General features: G+C 38.3%; 2 protein-coding genes and 1 long non-coding RNA gene across 4 annotated transcripts in view; 2 read left to right on the forward strand and 1 right to left on the reverse strand.

Moving 5' to 3' along the window:
• On the forward strand, nt 1-17,570 carry lman1 (lectin, mannose-binding, 1). Its single transcript, XM_074617199.1, has 13 exons — nt 1-266; nt 2,524-2,678; nt 4,853-4,960; nt 6,660-6,721; nt 7,103-7,202; nt 7,364-7,487; nt 8,364-8,422; nt 8,587-8,719; nt 8,928-9,115; nt 9,962-10,041; nt 15,502-15,664; nt 15,767-15,891; nt 17,056-17,570. Exons 1-13 carry the CDS (start codon nt 44-46, stop codon nt 17,090-17,092), a joined length of 1,557 nt encoding a protein of 518 aa, XP_074473300.1. The 5' UTR covers nt 1-43; the 3' UTR covers nt 17,093-17,570.
• Nucleotides 9,011-19,604, reverse strand: part of LOC141757043 (uncharacterized) — a 27,078-nt gene continuing 16,484 nt past the window's right edge. For both annotated transcript variants that reach the window (XR_012591579.1, XR_012591578.1), the window contains exons 2-3: nt 16,374-16,497; nt 9,011-9,149 (exon numbers count right to left, since the gene is read on the reverse strand). This is a non-coding gene — a long non-coding RNA (uncharacterized LOC141757043). The remainder of the gene's footprint in view (nt 9,150-16,373; nt 16,498-19,604) is intronic.
• cplx4a (complexin 4a) overlaps nt 18,866-19,604 on the forward strand; it is a 6,416-nt gene continuing 5,677 nt past the window's right edge. The window contains exon 1 of the mRNA XM_074617201.1: nt 18,866-19,435. Within this exon, the coding sequence (XP_074473302.1) occupies nt 19,272-19,435 (164 nt within the window). The 5' untranslated portion in view covers nt 18,866-19,271. The remainder of the gene's footprint in view (nt 19,436-19,604) is intronic.

Raw genomic sequence — 19,604 nt, forward strand, 5'->3', positions numbered from 1 at the left:
CGCTGTCTCAGCAGCGCTACGTCAGCAGTGATACGGAGAAAACATGGCGGTGTCCACAGCACAGAGCCCGGCTGCTACTGCTCCGTGTTTGTTGATAATAACTTTCCTCACAACGCTCATATTTCACCGCAGTGTCGCAGATATCGCCGCCGGTGCCTCGAAGACAGAGGAGCTTCCTCACCGCCGGTTCGAGTACAAATACAGCTTCAAAGGACCGCACCTGGCTCACGCTGACGGCAGTATCCCCTTCTGGATCCACACTGGAAGTAAGTTTGCACACCAGCTGTCAACATCACAGAGCTGCAGGTCGTCTTGTGTGAACTTAAAAACACACAATGTATCAAGATGAGACGAGGACAGATGAGCTGGACGGTTTATAAGTGACGTTTTGCTTTGTCCATTCAAAACTGCACCAGGAAATGCATGCATTTAAGCAGCACTAGCTTTTATAGTCAGCTACAGTCGTATTCAAAACAGCATGCTTCGTTTGTGAGAGACTCTGTGCAAAGTAGACACATGCAGCTTGAAGTGTTGAACTTTCCTCTTGCAAAAAAAAAAAATGGGCCTTTGGATTCTTGCATCACACAGTTGCTGATATGAGCCTGCAATATAAGCTGCAGCATGAGGCTTCCACTGCATTGATTTAGGGCTGTAATTTAAAGATTATTACTCTGCTGATTCATATTTTAGTTACCCAGAGTCAAAGGTGACATCATAAAGTATCTTTTCTCTCCTTTTGTGAGAGGATACTATATAGAGATTCTTGCATCACACAGTTGCACAGATTGCTGTGAGATTGCATGAGATGCCACTGCATTGATTTAGGGCTGTAATTTAAAGATTATTAGTCTGCTGATTCATATTTTAGTCTGTCACAATTTACCCCAGAGTCAAAGGTGACATAAAGTATCTTTTGGGGGATATTTTCTTCTCCTTTTGTTAGAGAATAGGTGACAGGAAACAAGGGGGGGGGATGGATGTGTGGCATAAAATGTCTGCAGCTAGACTCAAACCAGAGACGTTTTGCATGATTACATGGTCGCTGCCTTAAACCCCGAGGCCACCAAGATGCCCAAGTTGTTTGTTTTGTCCAACCGACAGTACAAAACCGTAACTTATTCCGTTTACTAAAAAATGGGCCTTTGGATTCTTGTATCACACAGTTACTGATATGAGCCTTCAATATAAGCTGCAGCATGAGATTCCACTGCATTGATTTAGGGGCTGTAACTATAGACTATTACGTCTGCTGATTCTTATTTTAGTTACCCATAGTCAAAGGTGACATCATAAAGTATCTTTTGGGGGATATTTTCTCTCCTTTTGTTAGAGGATAGGTGACAGGAAACAAGGAGGGATGGATGTGTGGCATAAAATGTCTGCAGCTAGACTCAAACCAGGGACGTTTTGCATGATTACATGGTCGTTGCCTTAAACCCAGAGGCCACCCAAGTTGTTTGTTTTGTCCAACCGACAGTACAAAACCTTAATTTATTCCGTTTACTATCACACAAGACAGAGAAAATAAGCAAATAATCACAACTGAGAAACTAACTAGCTAATGCTTTTGGGATTTGACTTGAACAAATAATCAATTATTGACTTATAGATTAATAAGCTGTTGTGAACATCTATAAAATGTTCAACAAACTGAGACAAAAGAAGGATAAAATTCCCATCACAAGTTTCCAGAGCCCTGGTTTTAATCTGTCCAGCACTCCAAAACCGAAAGTTACTCAAGTTACAATGATATTGTAGCGCTGCACAGATTAATTGATTAGTTGTCAATTATTAAATTAATCACCAACTATTTTGATAATTAATTGGTTAGAGTATTTTTTTTTCTCTGATTCCAGCTTCTTAAATGTGACTATTTGTCTGGTTTCTTTACTCCTCTATGACAGTAAACTGAATGTTTTTGAGTTGTGGACAATTCAAGACATTTGAGGACGTCATCTTGAGCTTTGGGAAACACTGATTGACATTTTTCACCATTTTCTGACATTTTATAGAACAAACAACTAATCAAGAAAATAATCAACAGATTAATCGACAATGAAAGTAAGCGTTAGTTGCAGCCCTATATAATATAAAGCTGAAAAAAAAAAACGCAAGTGATAAGTAGTGACATTAACAATTAACTGTTTAATTCTTATTTCAACCCAAGTACTCAACTGTTTATGTAATATGGAATAAACCTAGATTGTACAAACAAATCTGAAGAAAATGATCTACAGTTTGTGAATGAGGCACTGAGGCAGTTAAAAGATTAGAGTGTTCGCACACCCTGATAATACTGCCTAATGATAACAGTTAGCTGGCATGAGCTTTTTTTACATCAGCTCGAGTGGATAAGGATACACGCAGAAAATGATTTCTTTTGTGTGCATGATTATTTATAAAACACCACATATGTTGTTGATCTTTGATTAATTAGTTATGGCACTTAATTTTCATAGGGATCATCTAACAACATGCAAATAAAATCCTGCTTATTCTCTCCCTCTCTCCTCTCCATCCAAGATGCAATTCCCAGTGCAGACCAGGTGCGCATTACGCCGTCCCTCAGGAGTCAGAAGGGCACCGTGTGGACAAAAAACAAAGTCAGCTTTGAGCACTGGGAGGCCGAGGTGACCTTCAGAGTTTCTGGAAGAGGCCGGATGGGAGCGGATGGTTTGGTAAGGAGGAGTGAAACTTCTGTGTTGGAGAATGTGTTACACGTAAGGGATAATGTACCCCTGTAGGGATTTATTTCACAACAATGACCCGCTAGCTGTTCATTATCCTGCTTATTACACGGCCACTTACTTAAGAAATCAATAATTTTACACAAAAATGGTCCTCCAGAGTCTGACATCAGAGCTGCGCCCATAGCAACAGTCTGTTATACATCGCAGCGTTCTGCTATAAAGACATAACAGACCGTAGAACGCAGTGATTGACCAATCAGAATTGAGTATTCAACAAAGCCGTGTGTTAAAACTTATTAATGCACTCTTGACCACAGTTGTTTTTAGTTTATGTAGCTTCAATGTGTTGTAAATCCAGAACCATCTACTGAACTGGCATACTCTATCTATGTACTACTCGTACCTACACTAGGGCTGAGTATTTATACTTTTTGAGTATTGACCAAAATATGTCTGTAGCATCGAGCATCATGAATCAAAAGTTGGTATTGAATGCTTGGTCACATTCTTGCTCACTTATGCTTTATTCAAATATTTCATAAATGCTTTAATCAGATATTTCATTATCTAAATCAGTAAACAATTCCTTCTTTCGACCGTTGGATGTCAGCAGAGTAATGAATGAAAAGTGGTTAAAACATATTCATATTCCCCAAACTGAGGAAGTATTGGTTTGGTATCATTACAGAAACTCAGCTATCGTAATAATCCTGATACCTTCTACGGCTGCAACTAACAATTATTTTCATAGTCGATTAATCTGTCGATTATTTTCTTGATTAGTTTTTTGGTCCAGAAAATGTCAGAAAATGTCAATCAGTGTTTCCCAAAGCTCAAGATGACGTCCTCAAATGTCTTGTTTTGTCCACAACTCAAAGATATACAGTTTACTGTCATAGAGGAGTAAAGAAACCAGAAAATATTCACATTTAAGAAGCTGGAATCAGAGAAAAAAAAATACTCAAACCAATTCATTATCAAAATAGTTTGTGATTAATTTAATAGTTGACAACTAATCGATTAATTGTTGCAGCTCTAATATCTTCAAACTATATTTAGCCCTAATCTGCACTACCCTGCCGTTTACACTCGATCCACAATTTTTCACCCGAATGATTTCCAACCTCATAATTGAAGAATAAATCAAACCTATATGTTGACCATGTTGCTGTGAGATTACCTGTAATGAGACTTGAAACCTTACCTCGTTAAATAAGATATACTGCTTGCCTATCAGAATTTGTATATTATCCGATATGTAGAAATTTGCATTTGAAGGAAAGGTGCACATTCTGTTTATGAGGTGTGTCGTGCCCACAGGGTTGAATGACAAACATTTCCTCGCCTGACTGAAGAACTGTAGTGAACAGCGTAAACATCTTGAGCATTGCTTGTGCTGCATAACTACTTTGAGGTTTTTAATATGCATTTTATAATATTACTTTACTCTATTTAAAGGGGACATATCATGCTCATTTTCAGGTTCCTACTTGTATTTAGGGTTTCTACTAGAACATGTTTACATGCTTTAATGTTCAAAAACACATTTTTCTCATACTATCGTTCTGAATATACTGTACCTGTATTCACCCTGTGTCTGAAGCGCTCCGTTTTAGCGCCTGTCTCTTTAAGACCCCCCCCCCCCCCCCCCCCCCCCCCCCCCTCCTGAAAAAGCCCAGTCTGCTCTGTTTGGCTTGTGAGAAAAATATGGTGCACCTTTGCAAAGGTAGTTCTCAAACTGTGGGCGGTATATTCTAATGAGCTTGCATGTGACATAGGAAGGGAAGCCAAATCGGAATGGCTTGTTGATTCACGTTTTCTGATCTATGCAGCCCATAAAAAACTGACTGGGTTGTCTTATTTCACAGTTTGTGGGTTGGTAGGCACTCCAGATACCCAGATGTAAGATCACAAGCTCTGAAAAAGTGAGTTTTTCATAATATGAAATTTGCCTCTGGACGATTTCATTGTATCAAGGTGTGACGACTGCAGATCCATTCACAGCAATACTTATATACCCGTCATATTTACTCCCACAAGCCTGAAAGAATCAAATCAACAATCAATCACAAATGAAAATGGCTTACTGCCTTTTGATTTTTGTTTTTTTAAAAGATGCTAAAACAAACTAACATCCGTGCCACATTTTCTTTGTCGACCAGGCTGTGTGGTTCACCACTGAACAAGGCCTCGACGGTCCGGTGTACGGCGCCGCCGACAAGTGGACTGGAGTTGGAATCTTCTTTGACTCCTTTGACAACGATGGAAAGGTTGGTGTTCATTGTTTAGCCATCGCTTTTAATGATTGTAGACTCACTGCTGAAGCCGTATTCAGTCTTTGGCTGCTTCTGTTTGGTTCTTATCAACGGGTTTAGAGGTCAGAGGAAGAGTGTTGAAAATCAAAATATAACTGAAAAACTTACTTTATATACTCAGTATTAGTTTGGGATAATTTTTGTGTTAAAAATGTAAAAAAATGTATACGTTTTCTTTTTGTTGAAACCTATGAAGTATTAATTTGTTTATTATGTATGATCATTTAAATACTTTTAACCCTCTAAGACCCACAATAGACACGTTTTTGTCTTTTTTAGGGCGGTACAAGGGGTTGTTAGGGGGAGATGGCAGGTCAGCAGTTTATGTCACAGAAGTGGTGTACATCATCTGAAAGCTGAGAGCCTGAAGATTAATTTGAATTTCAGCACTGCGTCAAGTTGTTTTAGTCATAAATCAGAAATAAACCTTAATTACTTAATTTAAATAAATGTTGAAAGTGTATCAGGGCTTAGATCATGATGATAGAAGTATATGATGGTCATTCCCATGCTCTATTGTGTCTCGTCAGTTGTTGCAGCAATTTTGGGGATGATAACATTTGTTACACAGATTTGGTGCTAAATTTAACAATTTGAGAATTGATTAAAATGATCATTAATCCCTCCAAAATACCACATTAAGACACCAACACCTTGAGGAACACCATAGGAAAAAGTCATGCTGTGACATAGAATCAAAAGCCTTTGACATTTGGAGGTTTCTGCAAGAGTTGCACTTCTGTTGTGTAAACGGCTCAGAAACCCCCTTATTGTCAATCTATCTAGGAAAGCCATACATCCTCTGAATGCTCTAGGTCTGTAGTTTGTGGCTGTAAAGTTTCACGAGGCTGTGATTATCCTAGAGGTCACCACAGGTCATTTTATACAGTGAGGTCAAATTTCAAAAACTGATCTCACTACAATGAAATGGCTACTATATGGGGACTAACATCATCACACATGAACACAGTTGGGCTCATTGGAACCACAAGAGTCTCAGCTTTACAATGATACCCAATATAATTGTAATTCCAATACTGTTTAGGGACTCCAGTATGCAGAAATATTCAAACACATCATTTTAGAATAGGCGGAAATAACATATTTATACTGCATGAATAAAACTGCATGTGATTATCATAAAGTGGGCATGTCTGTAAAGGGGAGACTCGTAGGTACCCATAGAACACATTTTCATTCACATATCTTCAGGTCGGAGGTCAAGGGACCCCTTTCAAAATCGCCATGCCAGTTTTTTCCTCTCCAAAATGTAGCCCAACTTTGGAGCATTATTTAGTCTCCTTCTCATGAAGCTAACATGACATGGTTGATACCAATGCATTCCTCAGGTTTTCTAGTTTCATATGATATTTACCTTCAGTCCAGCTCTAAAACAGCAAAGATGGTCAGGATCTGCCGGTGATCCCGTGGGTCTCAGAGGGTTCATTTTATCTAACAAGTAGATATATTTATAAGTAGGTCAATGTCATGCAAAACAAATGTTTCATAAGTAGGTCTGTTTATTTCCCATTTGAATATTATTTTTTTTCAGGTGTGGGATTGATATTTTTGAATAAGATTACCTAAAAGCAAAGCCACCTCCGGTCTTCAGATGAACAACAGGATTAATGTGTTTCCTTTGTTTTTCTTCCAGAAAAATAACCCATCTATAGTTGTTGTGGGAAACAATGGCAACCTTGTTTATGACCATCAACAGTAAGTAAACATTTCTTCTGCTTTTGCTCAGATGTCATCACCAAACTCAAATTTTAACAACTTAAAAGGAGATTAGGAAATATGATTATATTTGCTTGGAAAGTAAATAATCCTCTATCTTTCCTAATCTCCCCCGGGCCAGTGAAAGCTTTAAATCACTTTTCCAATGCCATTTCAACTTGTCTTAGAATTCACACTGTTTACTGTACCACAGTCCAAGTGTTTACAAAAACACACATGTACATGGGCATTAATGTTATTCACTTATTTAATAAACTCTAATCATAATCATACTGCATTTCCCCACCACTCATGTTAAATGTCTACGTGGAGAACAGTGCTGAATGTTATATTGAGTCTGAAAATGTTGTTTTGATCCAGTGACGGCACCACACAATCCCTCGGCACATGTTTACGAGACTTCCGCAACAAACCCTATCCTGTCCGAGCCAAAATAACGTACTACAAGAAGACGCTGACGGTAGGAGAACCCACACACACAAGAGTTATTATCTGTTCATATATGAAGAGAAAAGAGGCTACCTCATTAACAATCAATATCTAATGTCACATAATGTCTGATGATCAGCACAGTCAGTGGTGTTTTGCTTAGATGCCTCGTTGTTCTGTCTTCGTCTTCAGGTGATGATCAACAACGGTTTCACTCCAGATAGAGACGACTATGAGTTCTGCACAAAGGTGGACAACATGGTCGTTCCCACTGAAGGCTTCTTTGGCATTTCAGCCGCCACTGGAGGTTTAGCAGGTATTATTCTATTCTCGGTTTGTATCGAGTATTCCTCCAACTTAAACTCTACCATCCTTCTTGAGCCATTTAGAAACCAGACTAGTTTTCTCAGCTGAGCTGGAATAAGAAATCATTCATCTTAAAGGAAACACTGTGTAACATTTCGGAGGATCTATTAACAGAAAATAAACATAATATAAATTTTTTATCAAATTTTATTGGTTTTAAAAATATGCTTTGGAAATTATTAACAAACAAATTGCATAAAATAAAAAATAAAATGATTAATAATAATAATTTATAATAAATACCCTCAAAAAAGAGATATGATATTACATATAACTGTTTTCTTTAGTGTATAATTACCTGAACCGGCTGTGACCGCTCCGTCCTCCTCGTGGCGATTGCCTCATTAATGTTATGGTTCCCTTATAGCATTGGGTTTAAATCATTTTTATATGTATTTATAGTCTTTTCTGTTATTAATTACCTTAGCTTATTACTCTATTATTATTATTTTTCCTCTTTTTCATCAGCATATTTCAACACCTTAACATTACCCCCATTATTACTCTCTAAAATATTTTAAATTGATATTGAAACATAATTATTGTAAGTTTATTATTACCCCATTACAACTATGTTATTAATGAGAATGTGATCATGTTTCTGACCTGCTATTCCCCCATTACAGAAAATAAACTCTGATATTACCGTTGTTATAACCAAGATATTAGTTATTACTCTGTAATTACCATCATAAATGATCTTTTCCCTTAAATTATAACCCCCTTACAGCCTTATTACCGTGCAGCAATGTAAAGCCGTACCATGATTTTAAATATGTTAATATCTGTTGTAATTTTCTAATCCAGAATGTCTTTCCTCCATCAGATGACCACGATGTTTTGTCCTTCTTGTTGTTCAGACTCACAGAGCCGGGCCAGCAGCCGGTAACTACATTTTCCCGGAGCTCCTAATACTTTCACAATCCTGTGTGTGGAATTCACTTTTCTCTAGCTGTGTTTGTCTGTGTGTGCGCATGCATGTATGTGCACAACGTAGCCCTCTATTGAGTTAACAGAGAGGGTTTTCTTTTTTGTCTCTCCCACTGAAGCCTCCACCTGAATCTGAGATTCCTAAAGAAGAGAAGGACAAGTACCAGGAGGAATTTCAGAACTTCCAGCAAGAGCTCGACAAAAAGAAAGAGGAGTTTCAGAAAGAGCACCCAGACGTCCAAGGAGAGCCAAGTAAGAAACCAAATCATAAAGTTTAAAGTTCCTTTTACTCTTTATTATCTTTTTTATATAATCTGAACAAACCAAACTTAAACTGTTTGGAAAATATATAAATCATAATATACTCAAAGAAACATGAGTGTTCCCACACATTACAATACCTCATTAAAATGTTTAATAGAGTTTATTTTAATTGGTTACAATCTTTGTATCCTTTTAGTTGAGGACTTGTATGAGACCGTGAATGACCGGGAGATCCGTCAGGTGTTTGAGGGCCAGAACCGGATCCACCTGGAGATCAAACAGCTCCACCGGCAGCTCGCTATGATCCTGGACGAGCAGCGCCGCTACGTTTCTGTCATCACCGACGAGGTCGCCAAGAAGGGGCCGAACGCTGAGTCGGGACAGGTGAGCATGTCATTGCCAAAAGATGGGTTCACACCTGATGCGGGAAAAAGATGGTTACAGGATTTATAAATCATTTAGAATTGCATGTTTCATTTTTCACACAAACACAAATGTAGGGGTAGGGTTCTGCTTCTACAAGGCTTCATTTTTAGTCAGTGTTATTGATTTAAAAATGTATTCGGATTAGTGCTGTCAATCAATTAAAATCACATTGTTTTATCTGTTCAAAATGTACCTTAAAGGGAGATTTGTCAAGTATTTGATACTCTTATTAACGTGGGAGTGGACAAATATGCTGCAAATGTATGTATATATTTATTTTCATTCACATATCTTGAGGTCAGAGGTCAAGGGACCCCTTTTGAAAATGGCCATGTCAGTTTTTCCTCGCCAAACTTTAGCTTAAGATTGGAGCGTTATTTAACCTCCTTCACCACAAGCTAGTATGACATGGTTGGTACCATTGGATTCCTTACTTTTTGTAGTTTAATATGATACCAGTATCTTCACTCTAGCTTTAAAACCGAGCCTGCTACAATCAAAAAATCGCAAGTTGCGTTAATTTCGTTAAAGAAATTAGTGGCGTTAAAATGATTTTGCGTTGATGCGTTAACACATTCATTTTGACAGCCCTGATTCGGATCATAACAGACCACTGGCAACCTGCTCAAACAAATTATCAACACACACAAAAAACCAATGCTGTCATTTCTGTGTACTCTTGCTGAAATGACCTGTTTTTATGACAGGTTATCAAAACTCATAAACCTTTTTTATGACAGCCTTATCAAACGTCAACACTCGGGTGTTTAACCTTCAGACCATCATGTTGTATTTCGCTTCTAGCTGGATACTGCCGGGCAACAACAGTTGGGGACCATCGTCGCCAACCAGCAGGAGGTTCTGAAAAATCTGAATGAGCTGAGGTAAGTAACAACATTGTCGTTGTTGTTGACGTTTGGTCAGTCTTACAAAACTAGCTGTTGTTTTTGCAACAAACATAAAGAGAGATCCGTGATACTCCACAAAAACAAGGGAAATCCTGGCGGTTAAATCCCTGGAATCATATTTAATCTCAGGATGCAGTGGCTGCAACATCACAGGTGTCTGCCAGCCTGATAATCCATCCGCAGTAACAGTCACATGTACACACACTAAAAGCCTCAGCACTAAATGGGATAATCATCAAACTGCCTTGATCTTACCTCTAAACCGTTTGACTCATTTGTTGTAGTAATATAGAAAGCTTAATTATATTTCAGGAGGTAAGCAGTTGCATAATTTACACCTGATGTAAAAACAGGACATATTCTCAGACAGTTTATCAAGATGTTGGTCATGTGGGAAACCCAAAATGTGACTCAGTTTTATTTTAAACCATTTTTTATTGAGTTTTGCAATATTATACATTTGTACAAATACATATTCAATCGCCTTTTATAATGTGCCACCAAGGAAGAAGGACATGTATTTTTATAAAGAAGTGGGCACCGATGCCGCTAGACCCGGAACCAGTGTTTTAATGTAACTAAGTACACTTACTTAGTACTGTACTTAAGGGCAATTTTGAGTCACTTGTACTTTTCTTGAGTATTTTCATTTTATGTAACTTTATACTTCTACTCTACTACATTTCAGAGGCAAATATTGTACTTTTTACTCTACTGCATTTATTTGATAACTTTAGTTACTTTGCAGATTCAGAGTATTAATGCGAAAATATAATCAACACATAAAAAAATAATAAATTATGTTTTAATATAGACTAAGATAAAAATGTATTGACCACTTGGTGATTCACAAGCTACGCGGCAGTATGTAAATAAAAAAAAAACGAATTTACTAGCTGCAACACTAAATATAATAATGTACATACTGTATATCAATAATTATAATCAAGTAATATGATATATATAAATTCTGAAATAGACCATTCTGCATAATGAATACTTATACTCTTTGAACAGAATATTTCTACACTGTGATATTACTACTTTTACTTAAGTCAAATATCTTGAGTACTTCTTCCACCACTGCCCGGAACTATAACATACGTCACGCATATGCCAGCAGGGAAACAAGCAAACAGGAAAGCAACAAAAACGCATAATAATGAGGACGTTCAACGACACATTAATGTTGTACCTTTTACTCTTTAAAAAAAAACTCTTTCACTTTAACAGTTATTCCGTACCCGAGTACACTTTCGTCATCATCCACGTGTATTTGTTTATGTTGAGATCAGCTGTTCTGGTTGGGAGCATCGTAAAACACTTCATTCAAACTTAACAGAAACAAAATAAAACTCCCCAAAACCGTCGTCGTTGGACTTTCCAACAGTCACCAACTCTGGTTTGGTTGAAATAAACTCTTATTTCACAGAGTTTGATGTGAATATACCGGCTCTACACGCTGTTTCCCCCACTCTCTCTCGGCCTCTCGTTCTTCAGAGGCAGACCATTGAATTAGCCAAATAAAATAACAAACATCGCCCAACCCCATCGCCTACTATTGTCTATATTTTTATACAGTTCAGAGGATGAGATTGACGCATGCTGCGCGCATATACAGATTTCGGAGGAGGCCGGCGACGTTGAAAAAAGCCTGCCCTTTCAAAACTACTTGCTGACTGCTTATGTTACTAGCGTTTATTAATAATAATAATAACTTTATTTATATAGCACCTTTCAAAACAATGTTACAAAGTGCTTTACAATAAAAGCATGATAAAAGTAATAATTAACATCCAGAACTTAAGATCTAAACAAGACAGCAAAAGCCTAATTGAACGAACTGGACTTTGGGGTCAAGTGTACTCTGATCCGGGCCCGAGTCCCTGATGTGAAAGCACCCTAAAAGATATCGCCTCCGTGAATACGAATTCTATCATTGCTGAGACATACAGCATGATAGGTAATAGTAACATCCAGCTGTAATCTCCTCCTTTCATTATAAAAGATGGTCTCCTCACCACTCTCAGATGACGGCCTGAACAGGTCCGTAATGCTAAAATAATACAGCTTAAGAGATTTTATGATGGGTGTGCCTTCCATGACTGTTTGACTTTGGTACTTATAGTAAGTAAGCCTGATTAGGTGTTCAGAATGTAATTTTTTGGATGTTTACAGCTTGTATTTTGTGCTTTTTGTATTGCTTGATAAGGTGCTTGTAGGCTTACTCACTGTGAGCACGCAACATATTTAGAAACAATGTCTTCTTCAAAAACCCGTCTCATACATTTGTGACTGCAAATGTTAATGAATGTTTTTCTCTATTTTAAAAATAATTAAGTTAAGAATTAATATTATTAATTTACGTCAGCACTTTGTCCCCTTTTTAAAAAAAATCGACCATTTAAACGAAGATATTATTTATTCAATCACAGCATGTTTGTCCCGTGGCTGCAGTTTGATTGTGCGTCTTAATTTTAACACACCATCTGCATTAAGAATTAATCAGAATCACAAGATATTAAAGATTGTATTTTATGTAACATTAATCTCTTAGTCTCATGTATCATAAAAGAACACAGCTGTTTATATGCCCTAAATCCAACAGGACATTCACCCTGATCCATCCAAATGATTTTCTTTATTATATTGTTGACCCATAATAACTCACGTGAACCCAGACTCTCACTTAACGTGTCTCATTTGCTAATTCTGCCCTTCTGTAAGTGAATTATATTGTATAAACGGCAGGGAAAGACAGATTCTGTAATGATTTGATTTTAAGAAATCACATTATCAGATTGACACAGTAAATAAGTTGGGTTCCCTAGCAAAAGGCTGCAGCTGCTTCCCTCTAATGTGCTAATGTGAGCGACCGATCTGTATTACTTTGTAGATTAAGCTCTCCGTTTATCCTCGCCCATCTTTTAAACACAGAGTTTATGATAGGACTTCATCTCAGACTCCCAAGGAGGGCTTTCTGCTCATAAATGGGTCACTTGTAGCAGATGAAGATTAGATGTAGGCTTTAATAAATGCTCACTTACTTTCTCAAGGGAGATTTTTATTCCCCTCTCTGTGAAACAAATTAGATTTTGTTTATATGTCATCCCTGTCCATCCTTTCAGACCTCAGACCATGTGGCCCGAGCAAGAAAAAGGCCACCATCTTAGCACCATTTTGTCTTTATCAGATTAGTAGTCTTTAAATACATCTGTCGTACACAAGCAAAACATGGTTTACCTCCAATTGATTTCTTGTCACAATGCTGCCCTCGGGGCCTTTCCTACTTACGCTGCTGGAATTCCTTTCATTTGTCAAGTCACTTTTTTTTTCTTCTTTCTAATCGTCTTAGATGTGTTTAAGATGATAAGGGAAACTTATTGCTTTCTCCCTGTAAGTAATCAACTTTAAGAAATTACATTTTGTTGAGAAATATGATCCAGGCTTAGATGTCTTCATTCTCTTCTGAGAATGGTTTACACACTGTATTTCATTTACTGATGAAATTGAAAGTGAGGATACAGATTTACAGATTGTCACATTTTATTACTGGTGAGCAACGACAGGCATGGTTTTGGATTGTATTATTGAGGTGAATCATGTAAGGGGGAATATAGGTTTCTGTAGTAACTATATTACTATAGACACATACCCTCATTAGCAGATATTAGTGGTGATTTTTAACATTCGGATCTGAAAATCGAAGCCAATGCGGAAGTGCCTTAAACTTGCATTCTTTCTAACAGCCAGCAGGGGGCGACTCCTCTAGTTGCAAAAAGAAGTCTGATTGTATAGAAGTCTATGAGAAAATGAGCCTACTTCTCCCTTGATTTATTACCTCAGTAAACATTGTAAAAACGAGTTTATGCTCTCAATCGCTAGTTTCAAGCATAGACTGTGTATAAGAAGTGGACGTAGTCACCGATTGGTTTGTGGACTACCATTTTGAAGCGTAGAGTTTGGCAATTTGGCCGTCGCCCTCTTGGTTTATGGCCATCTTGGTTATTTATAACCAGAAGTGACACGAGCTAAGTACAACCGAATGCTGAATAAGAAATTTTTAGGTGACCAAAAGGTTATAATTAACTTTCATGAACTGAAAACACACTGAAAGGGTTAAAGTTGTAAGGCGAAAACACGGACAACTCCGTGGTAGCGATCTGTCAATCACAAGGTAGCCAAGGTAGGGCATGGGCCCTAAAGCCTACCCTGCTTTATGGTCTATTTGACTCTAAATGGGATTATAATTTACTAAATGAAAATCATGCTGTATTGAGGAAGACTTTTGATATTGATATTTTGACAAATACACTTGATTCTCCGTTGGTTATCACACACCTGGCGAAGAAATAGCACACAAGCCCTGTTAAAACAAGTCATTTTTACACGTTTTTGTACAGATTAAACTTAAAATGTGTAACATGTTAATTAGAGATGCTGGTAGGTTAGATATAAAATCCATATACAGTATTTATATTAGGTCTGGTATAACTGGTAAAGACCATATTATACTTTGTGAATGCGCGGGGGTCTGGGTGACGTAATTGTTGTCATAAGAGGGTGTACACGCAGGCTCTGTGCGGACGTCTGCGTGCCGGCAATTTGTTGTGACCGTGTAGACTTGTCTGCGCAGCCACTGCGCTACAGGTGGTAGCAAAGCGATGGAAGTTGCAGATACTTTGCGGTCGGTGCATCCGTATATCTCATCACAAAAACACAGAAAGAGGAAATGTCTTACTAAAAATACTATAACTTTGAAAGATACAGACTTTGTTTCGTGTAATTCAGACGCTGACAAAACCAATGACGATATTCCCCATTGTGGACGATTATGTTCCTAACTAGCTGACCGACCAGAACAATACATTTACAATGACTACATTTATTTGTTTCTGCTTCATATGCTTTTTTTTAGTTTTTCAATCACTATTTTTTTTTTTAAGCATCATGACTTAGACTCTGGATTCCAGATAGCGCTCCTCTGTGGTCCGTTTCTTAACCTCCCGTACATGTAATCTGCTGTAAGAACATGTTTTGATAAGGGATTAATTCAGCAATCATGACCTCTTTTATCAGATGGTAATTTTCTGTTTTTCAAACTTTGAGAATATGTAGCCTCCAGTGAATGGGGATTAAGGGATTAATTTTGGACAATTTGTATTACTGTAAATAAATGATACCACACAGCATATTTACTGTACATCATGTTTCCCAACATAGATTAAATACAATTTGAATCATGTGGAGTGAAGTTTGAATTAAATTTGAATTCACTCAACACATGATTCATAGTCAAAAGTAAACATTTGACTATATTGCAGATATATATTTATGTGGTATTAAAAGGCTGTGGCACTAAAGATTATTTATTTCACTCTTGTGGGGGAAGCAGTTGCATTATTAATATTTATCTCTTCTCTTTGCCATTTGCAGAAACTCCTTTCATGACTCACTGAAGCAGATCGGCGCAGCCCAACACCAGGGTAATGCAGTCGGCGCGGGAACGTACGAGACCATTCAGCACTTCAACGATATCAAGGAACATCTGCACACGGTCAAAAGGGACGTGGAGCACCTGGTCCAGCGTAATGCTCAGGTATGGATCAAGGTGTGGAGCCTCACATGAAGCAGGTTAATAAAACAGATCAGAAGTGACTGAACTCTGTGCTCTTTTTTGTTTGTGTGTTTTCATGCAAAGAATCCAGGAGACAAGGTTACGAAGTGCCCCGAGCCGCCTCCCATGCCTTCCTGCTTATCCACGGTTCATTTTGCAATCTTCATCATCGTCCAGTCCATCCTGTTCTTCTGCTACATCATGTACAAGTAAGATACTATACAAGTATTTGACTATACAAGTGCCCGTGGATTTAGATGACTTCCTAGCCAGTCGTCGAATGTAACTAATTACATTTACTCAAGTACTGTACTTTTATTTATGACAACATTAGTTGTTTCGAAGATTCAGATTATTAATACAGAATGTAAATCAACTAATAATTGATGAATGATGTATTATTATGGATTATCGGCAGTACGTAAAGTAGTTGAAATTCCCTTTTTCTTTTGCCAGCTGTCCTTCCTGCATTTGGCAGTTTCAACTGGGTTGCATTTAGTCTGGATTATGTGTTTACCTTCTTCGTATTTGTCTAATATTATAGTTTGCTCTTCCTTTGTAAAATGTGCCGCTCTGCCTGTCTGTCTGCAAGTCAGTAGACTTGTCCATGTCTGCGATTGGTCGTATGCTGCAAAAACCACCCCGTTCATGTGAACACGCTCATAACCAGATGGAGAAACCCTGGGTTGACCGAGTTGATAACCACCTTCGTTGGACCGCTTAGCGGGATCTCGGTTGTTGGGGTTAGTGAAGCCAGATAACGAGTAGACAACCTGGATATGTTGAACTTGCTTCGTAGTACAGGCATCTGCCAACTGCAAATATATAAAAATAAAAGCCATGTGTTAACAAATGAAGGAATTCTGTCCACAGGAAGAAAAGAAAAACACTAGAGGGCTTTTATTTTGAAACAAACAGGAAGTGTTGTGTTAAATTTAATTTAATTAGTTTTCATGTCTGTGACATATTCTACAGATACGGACATCGAAAATGTTGCTGGTATTATGTCAATATACATACAAACAAAAGATTATTTTTACTGTCTATTTTTGCTGTGAATTGTGCGCGGCACGCGGGAAAAAAATAGACGAGACCTCAAATCTCTAAATGAGACACAGCTGACATGCAGCCCAGCTGCGTCTGAGCCGTGCGGCTGCTTTAACCTGTTGAACCTGTTCGACGACACACATGCGTCCTATGTAGCCCAGGCGTAAGTAATATTTTGATGCTAATAATAAGTGTTGTACTTTTCCTTCAGTAACATTTTGAATGTAGGACGTCTACACTGGTATCGCTGAAGAAGAATAAAGATCTGAGTACTTCTTCCACCACTGTCTCTAACACTTTGTGTGTCTCCTTCTTTTCTCTTTTAGAAGTCAACAAGAAGCAGCAGCCAAGAAGTTCTTTTGATGAAATGCATTTCTGGACAGAAAGTGTTGTAAATGAGGGAATGTCTATTTTGGTAAATTTTTTTGGTTTTGATTATTTTCAGATTGTAAGTTATTTTACGTGAAAAAATTGGTTTTGTTGAAGAAGTTTATTTTAATTAATTGCAGATTTTTAATTTGATCCAGTAAATTGTTGTGTATGAATGCTAGTGCGAGACCTCTGGATTTCCAACATGATGTAACATTTTCCTTACAGTATTTTTGGTTGGTTGGATCCTTTTTTGATTTTGTTTTCAAAAGTCAAATCTGCCCCAGTCCTATTTCATGAAACTGAACTGACAACAAAAAAAAACCTGTGTTTTGAAATGTGCAATTTTGTATAAAATAATTTCTGACCTATTGGTGATGAAAACTCAGCAGATGTCTGCCTCTGTTTATCTGCTTTGATCGAGTCAAACACGGACGTTACATTGACAATTTTCATAAACAGAAAACCCAAATCACTCTGTGGTGTTTGCTTATTTCATCACGCGAAATGCTTTTCCACAAAACATGCATCTACATTTAATAAGGCAAAAGTGAGCACGACTCACATCACCCCGCTCACTGCTTGACCTCAACTGAAGTACTGTAGGGCCAAATGTTTTGCCCTTTTGGGAAAATTTCAATCACAGTTTCAGCCAAAATGTCAAAGGTTTTGGGCACCCTGGACTTCTAACCCCCAAAAGGCAGAACTGGACCACATTGTCAACCATCATACTAAATTTGAAGTTCCTAAGTTAAATAGTTTCCGAGTTCTGCTCCGGAAACAAAATTGAAGTCGAAAGAAAATCAGGTTTTGGCCAAAATTTCTAAAAAATTTAGCACCCTGGACTTCTAATGTTCAACACCTTAAATTAGTGTGTTAGCATGCCAACATTTGCTAATAAGCAGTAAACACAAAGTACAGCTGACAATCCATCCAATAGTGGCTGAGACGTTTTTCAGTCTGGACCAACTGAACTGACGTTGCCATCAAACTCTCAGTAGCATTCTGCTCAGTCGGCAATTAACTGACATTCATTTGATTGTGATGCTATATTTACTGGTGGTACTGGATTAATACTGGATTACATGTCTAGGTAAAGGAAACCTGAACGTTTATCATGGATTATTTAGACATTGAAGCAGATTACTGCACATCTTTACTTCCCCTCCTTCCACATTTTAGACCTCTTTTTCAATCCCGTAGCCCAATGTTAGGCAGGTACAGAAGACGTAAGTGTTTAATTAAATCATGCATATCACTGTCAAAGAGGGTGACAAGTGGCAACAAAAAAAAAAAAAAAGATATACCCCTGGGCCTTGTGGTCTAAGATGCAGAACCGAAACATCCAGGTTAAAATCTCTGCGGGAATGTCACAATCTCATAGTCCTAACATTTCCTGTTGCTGCTTGATTGTACTATGGAAAAAGGCGACAACAAAAATATAAAACAAATGTTGACATGTAATACGACTGAAGATATTGCATGACGTCTTTGGTTTCAGATAGCGATGGAGTGATAGGAGAGCTGTCTCCTCCTCTCATCCTCCTGTCAATCATCCTCCCACTCCCACTGAACAATAGCACGGCATGAACGATGGCCCCAGTGGGGGATAAACAAGACTAGTAATCCCGCTCCTCTCTCTCTCTCTCTCTCTGCTTGGTCTCAGCGGTATAAGCTGCACACAGGCCAGTCAGTACTTTACTAATATGATTAAGCACTAGTGGGCGGAAGCAGCGTATGTGTGGTCCAAAAACCGAGGACAGCCAACTCCAACACCATTTTTATGATGCACCTAGTCCTTCCAAAGAATGCACAAAATACCAAAATTAATAAAGAGAAAGATCTACAAAGGTCTGCATGATTTTAAAAATAGAGAAAACAGGCCATCTGCCTCTTAGCATAGTGGAGCAGGGAGGATTAAATACAGATTATGGCCCTTGTGTGTGTGTGTGTGTGTGTGTTAGTGTGTGTGTTTGTGTCTGTTGCTTGTCGTCAGTGTGTCCTTGGCTCCGTAGACAAGCAGCAGGTTTGCTACAGAGCTACCACCGGATTTTGACAGCTATAGGAAGCCGAACCGGAGGGCGCCATACGGGGAGAGCAACATCACTTTCACCTACAGCAGAAATATTCTCAAACCCCTTCGCAGAGTGAACAGTCACACAACTAACTCGAGATGGCTTTCTTGATCAAGAGCATGATTGGGAACCCCCTGTCAGGAATCGGTCTTGGTGGTGGAGGTGACAAAGAAGAGGAGGCCGCACCCACAGATCCGGCAAAAGCAGCGGGGATGACACGCGAGGAGTATGAAGAGTACCAAAAGCAGGTGGTGGAGGAGAAGTAAGTAGTGACATGGACAGTGCTCCATTTTGAAATTGATGCCATCGGCCCCATCGCAGAACAGTATGGCTGCAGAATACAATCTGACCTTGACGAGCCGTTTTCTACTCCCCTCCACTGTTTACTTCCCCCCCTCTTTTGCACTTCCAGATTTTTTTAACCTAACCCT

Source organism: Sebastes fasciatus, chromosome 19 (assembly GCF_043250625.1).
Source record: "Sebastes fasciatus isolate fSebFas1 chromosome 19, fSebFas1.pri, whole genome shotgun sequence".
NCBI lineage: Eukaryota > Metazoa > Chordata > Actinopteri > Perciformes > Sebastidae > Sebastes > Sebastes fasciatus.